General features: G+C 34.3%; 1 protein-coding gene across 1 annotated transcript; it reads right to left on the bottom strand.

The window, feature by feature from the left end:
• Positions 1-248: 248 nt before the first annotated feature.
• Positions 249-2,907, bottom strand: LOC122022969 (nudix hydrolase 16, mitochondrial-like). Its single transcript, XM_042581070.1, has 4 exons — positions 2,837-2,907; positions 1,608-1,719; positions 786-869; positions 249-566 (listed from the first exon to the last, which is right to left on the bottom strand). Exons 1-4 carry the CDS (start codon positions 2,905-2,907, stop codon positions 249-251), a joined length of 585 nt encoding a protein of 194 aa, XP_042437004.1.
• Between the last annotated feature and the right edge of the window lie 3,211 nt (positions 2,908-6,118).

Raw genomic sequence — 6,118 nt, 5'->3', positions numbered from 1 at the left:
GGTATTTTTGTTCTTTTGATTATCGTGTGCTCGTGTCCATTTCTTCAATTTTTGAGCATGCTTATCAGAGCACACACTAACATCACGAAAATGCTTTGAAGGACTATGAAGTAATCTAAGAAATGCATATAATAGCATGCATGACCCAAGAAAAGAAGCTAGCAAAACAACAAAAATGATTGTTGGAGAGACTCGACGACTATCGACTTCAAATAAATGGAGGTCTATTTTGAACTTCCAAAAAAGAATTATCTTTCATCTTCTAGGCTTCTCTCCTGTCCAGGTCGGTCATTTTCTTCTTGAGTGGCTTCACCTTCAGCCCTTGTTCTTATACCCGCATGCCATTTTGAGAATCCCTCGATGAGAGCATCCCGCATCCAAGGATGTCTACATTGCTCCACAGCTTCGGGTAAGGTAACCCACGACCTAGAGCGGGTGCTCTGCTCTGGCCATGATTGTAGCTCCTCTCTCACTTGCAGAGCGAAAATGGCCGCTTTGCACAAACCTTCTGGGCTGAATTCATTTTGCAGGGTTTTGCTTTTAAAGAGATAGTCCCCCAAGAATGTCTGACATTGAAACATAAGCTGGATCACTGACTAAATAAATGGAAACGATGAATAATGCATCCAAAGGAGAAAAAAGTAAAAAAGGAAAACTATGTAAGATTGTACTAGGGTGCATATGATAAATTTGTATGACATGGTAATTAGCGATAATAGCATAAACAAATTTTGGATCACCAAAATTTTTGTTATCAAGAGAGGAGATAGAATTTATTAAATTACCACTATATCTCCTCTTACTCCTGCTTCTTCAATGGCTTCTCGTACAGCTGCCTCTTCGACTGTTTCATCATTTTCCCATCCTCCCTGTAAAGGGGCAAAAAAGGATGCAGATCACAATGCTCATCAATATAATAAATTAATAGGATCCAATTGTATAAACAATTAAGGGTGTCTCTCTAAATACACAAATGATATGGGCATATGTAAAAAGTCAATAAGAGATAGAGACCAAATAATTTTTCTCCATTTACATTTTGCATACCTCAAAAACAAAGCAAATACAATTGTACATTGAGGATGGTGACCTAGTTAGAATAAAGTGATTCTAGATTTCTACCTCATTGATCTTCACATAACCAATATGTTAGCCACCACCAATGCAACTTGGACTAGAAATATGATACGTGGAAAGCATAGCATGTCCATAGAGTATATTGCGGCATTTCCAAAAAATGTTGGCACATGATGACACAACTACAAGTAGTCCAACCTATTCTAGTGAAGGTAATTGCTAATTAAAATTAGTGAAGCTTTAAATTTACCTACAAAAGTGCTCTTAAAGTGATAGGTGGAAGAAAAAAGATCAAATCCATTCAAATAAGCAAAACAGAAACACCTTTGGCATCAAAATATGGATTCCTTGATAAATGTTCACCATTTTGTGAGTTAAAAGATTGTAGAACTAAAATACAAGGAAATAGAATGTGCTTAATGCTGACCTAATAAAATCTTGTCATAAAAACTGAAGCACTATTTGTTATGCTTGGTATATGCCTCGTAAAAACATAATTTTATACACTTTTTGTATTGAAAGTGTCATACCTTTGGAAATAGGAGACCTGGCCTACTAGGTGAGTTTATCATGAGAACTTCAAGTTCCATATCATGTTTCCCATCAGAAGTATCATAGTTCTTATACCTAAATGGGATGCACCTGCAAGTATGTGGCATGTTAGATGGTTGATACTCAAATCACATACAAGCAATAGTTAAATAGCTTTATATCATCCCATAATCCACCATATAGAAAATTAAGAAATTGTTTATCATTACCAATGTCATATTTATCATTATCTTCTCCTCAGAAAACTTCATTAAGGACAAGTTCATTGTTGGAGTGCATTACTAAAACTCTGACCTATTGAAATCAGAGTCACCCATTAACTAATCCCTCAACTCTTCCACATCTTGTATATTCAATTTTGCATCTACTTAACTATAAACATTTAGTTTTCAACCTTTGAATTTAATTTATTTACACTCATCAACTAGCAATATCTTGTTCACCAAATCTTATTTCACATGACTTTCTCTAGCACAAGGGAACTTAATATTATACTTTCACAATATATGAAATTTTAGCATATTATCTGGCAATATTTATAACTATCTCCCAACAATGTGTTTAGGATAGATTTGGTCAAAAATGTAGAAACAATGCATACTTATGAAGTTGCCATAAATCTGAATCTGTAGATCTTTGTATCCATGCCAGAAATTCATGGGTTTCAAGGCTGTTTGACATGACCGATGAGCTTGATATAGAAATAAATTGAACTAATTGGAAACAAAACTCTGTTAAGACATAAATATAAATATTTCGTTTACTGAAAATTTCCTAGGAAATCAACTACCTTGGTAGTGTTATGATATTCTAGATTTTGAGCTAGTTGCATAGTTCCTATCAAACAAGCTGTGTACCGACTCAACTTGATGAGAAAGTATGCAACCGCCATTCCAAAACAACTTGTATAAGAAAGCAAGTATTCAACTGTCAAACCAAATGGAACAAAGACACCAAGGAAATATTTCAGATGGAGGAAATTGCCTAAATCTCCATTATCATCCACACTAAGGAAATACTCGTTCTGGTAATTCACTTGTCCGAGATCATCAGGCACATGATAGGAAATGGAAACGAAAGGGAGATCAATCAACACATAAAAATTGCAACTAGGAGATAGAAATAGCGACCACCCCAGAAAAAGGGAAGGAAAACAAAGAATAAAAATTCAATCTTGAACAAAAACAAAAGAAGGGAGAAGAGGGACCCGGCAACAAGGCGACAACCGGCCTCGTATCGCTGTTGATGTCGACCGGTGCGGGCCACCAAATCGCACATGCTCCCTCCCCTTCCGTACTTCCCTTATTCCACTCGCCCTTTTTTCCTTCCGACCTCTCGTTGTCTCCCTTCTCTATCCTCGCTCCTGCCTTCTGGAATGAGACCGCTGTCGTTGCTTCCCGATGCGGCGGCGAAAGCTGAGGCGAGGAGAGGAGAGGAAATTTTAGGCGTTGGAGATCGGTGGCTTCACCTTTGAAGGAGTCGGTGGACCGGAGGCGATGCGTGCTCTCCGTCCGCAGATGGCGCGGCGACAAGCCCGTCTCTTCCTTGCCTTATGTTTAAATCTTAAAAAAAATGTAAAAATAAATATGGAAGATCCATTATAAATTGCAATTTTTATTTTTCTTTTTCCTTTTTTTTATAATAATAATAATAATAATAATAATAATAAGTTTTGCAATTAATTTCTATCTTTTTAGGAGGAAAAAAAAAATTAAGAGTCTTTATTTTTTTAAATTGTGGACAGTTTAGGTCCATGTGACACTTTTAGCTAAAATTGATATATAGACCTAAACTGTTAAAATTTTAAAAATAGTCATTTATTACTCCTTGTAACCCCTATTATTATATGTTATTAGTTCGGGTATTTGAGTACTATTAGATCCATATAGTAGTTTTAGATAAACTCTACATGAACTTAGACTACTATAAATATAGAAAATAAATTCTTTATCATATTCTCTGCAAAACCTAAGCAATTATATGTTATTAGTTCCATAGTTTGTAAAATCATGATTTGAATTATAGAATTATATAATTCTACGATTTGAAAGCCCTAAATCGATCCAAGATCAATTGTGATCGAATTTTATAATAGAATCAGAAATGGATCTCTTGAATCGTACAGTGTCATGTGACATCGAACGATCTAACATTATAAACATGATCTGAATGCGGCATCGGAACCAACCATCCTCATCGACATCTTAGCGAGCGACAGTAATAGAGAGAACGCACAACTGTGCAAGCATGCACAAGGAGGTGGTGCTATCGACTTGTGGGGGGGGGGGGGAGGGGGAAGCGTGAGGGGATGCCACCGATGACTATTTTCTGATTACTCGATAAGGAAGAGGGGAGCAGTGGTGAGGCTTTGCACGAGTGGGGTCTTGAGGGAATCACACGGTGAAGGGAGATGAGAGCGGCATAGTGAGAGGATACACCTAGTACATTGATTTTAACTTTTGGTTTTTTATTAAAACTTTATTTAATTAATTCAAAATTTTTAATTTAACAGAGTTTAAATAGGTATAATCGATTAAAATAAATCCAAATTTATTTTAAATTTTAAAAATATAAATAAATTATATTTATTTATTATATATTTTTTAACCTATTATTGTTATTAATATCATTGATTTAATTTATTTAAAATGAATTTGACTCAAATATAATTTGATCAATATCATTGATAATCCTATCTACAATGTCAATTTATATCATTGCCCTTAATTATAAGGAATTAAAACTATGCATGATAATGATTATGATATACATTAAATGCATATTAAAAAAAATTATCATAGTTAGTTTAATGATGCATGTATGACATGGCATGTAGCATTTTTATAAGAATATGAATGTAATGTATGATGTTATGATATATGATAGGGCACACAAAACATGATGTTTATGGCTTATAAGAAAACTACTTAGATTTTTTATCAAAGTATTATTGACTACTCGCTAACCCAAAATAGTCATAAGTTGCCACCATTTTCAAAAAAAAATGCCAAATATCAACTTGGCATTCCTTTGTATTCTATTCTATTTATGTCAATTTGATTAAGCACAAAATTTTGAATTTCATTTGGCACATTTTAAACTCTTCAAGCGTAAAAATCAACTTCTCATTTTTAACATTTCACAATATCTTGAAAATTCCCTAATGTGTTAATTTTATTATGGTTGAGTTAGCTACTCTTCCAATTAAAGTTGACACACTCTAAATCCATCTAGTGTATATATAACACACTCTTGGGAATCCAAAATATATTGGTGCTCATTAGATGTTTTAAGTTTCACTAGGGATAACTTCCCTAGAAACCTTCTTAATGACTTTCCTAGGGTTCTTAGAAGCCTTAGTCATATTAGTCTCATCAAAGTCAACTCTAGGGATAGTCTCCCTTATAACTTTGCCTTGATTTCTAGACCTAGGGTTAATTCCATAGATATATGAAACTCTATGATATGATTACACATCCTCCTTGGTTTTAGGTTTGTATGTCAAACCTTTTTTGCCCTTGAATAACTCTTGCCTTCCTAAACCAAGTTTTGTTTCATGGATCCCTTGACATTATTTGTCATTTCTCTAGTAGGGTCTTCTCTAATCTTTCAAGTTTTGACCTCAAGATTTGATTTTCAAACCTTAAGTCCTCAAATTTTGATTTTTCATTTTTCTTTTGGGCATCGATTTTTCTAGGCACATATATAATTTCCGTAGAATTCTTGTCTAAATTATTTTCTATTTTCTTATCTTTAAGTAAGGTAGTTCTAGCATGATATGACTTGTAATTTTCCTTAGAGTTGTCATGCCTTCTATTTTCATGAGAACAATCGTTAAAATTATAAAATTTGCTTCTAGCATGCTTGTTTTTATGGTATAAAGGAATACCATTAACTAATGGTACCTTAGATGTGCTCTTGGAAGCTCCCTTTGATTTGAGCTTCCTCTATTATTTCTTCTTTGATGTCTCCCCTTAGATATTGATTTTGATAATATCCCTTTTGATTGCACAAGAAGCGCACTATATGCTCTTTGCCCTTTCGTATCAATCGTTTGTCATCCTTTGATTTTTTTTTTTTTTCCTTCACCTTAGGTGTCATTTGAGCTTTCTTCTTCATTAAATTTGGATACTTACTCTTATGGTGTCCATTCTCCCTAGACTCAAAGCACAATATATGATCTTTATTTTTAACAATTAATATTGTTATACCTTCATGATTTGTGGTCTTTTAACTTGTAGAGGTGGAGCACTCCTCGTCTTCATTGGCTCCAGAAGTTGAGGCTTCTTCACGTTTCGGTGTCAATGAGCTCTCCTCATCCCTTAAGGTGGATGTCTCTTCGATATCCTCCTCAGATGTTGAGAATCTTTCAACCTCCAAATCCTCATGTACATAAAACAAAGAGTTTCTCTCTTTGACTTTTTTGTTACTTTACATTGAGGATGGATCTTTGACCAATTTACTCCATAACTCACTTGCATCCTTGTAT

Source organism: Zingiber officinale, chromosome 9B (genome assembly GCF_018446385.1).
Source record: "Zingiber officinale cultivar Zhangliang chromosome 9B, Zo_v1.1, whole genome shotgun sequence".
Lineage (NCBI taxonomy): Eukaryota > Viridiplantae > Streptophyta > Magnoliopsida > Zingiberales > Zingiberaceae > Zingiber > Zingiber officinale.
The sequence above is the reverse complement of the archived record's forward strand: the minus strand, read 5'-3'. Positions and strand labels throughout refer to the sequence as shown.

Excerpts from the sequence above, each read along its gene's own strand:
- LOC122022969 (XM_042581070.1), bottom strand. The coding sequence starts at position 2,907 with ATGTGCGATTTGGTGGCCCGCACCGGTCGACATCAACAGCGATACGAG. Across the intron at positions 1,720-2,836 it reads GGTTGTCGCCTTGTTGCCGG|GTGCATCCCATTTAGGTATA; the intron begins GTCCCTCTTCTC and ends ACATACTTGCAG. Across the intron at positions 870-1,607 it reads CAGGTCTCCTATTTCCAAAG|GGAGGATGGGAAAATGATGA; the intron begins GTATGACACTTT and ends GCCCCTTTACAG.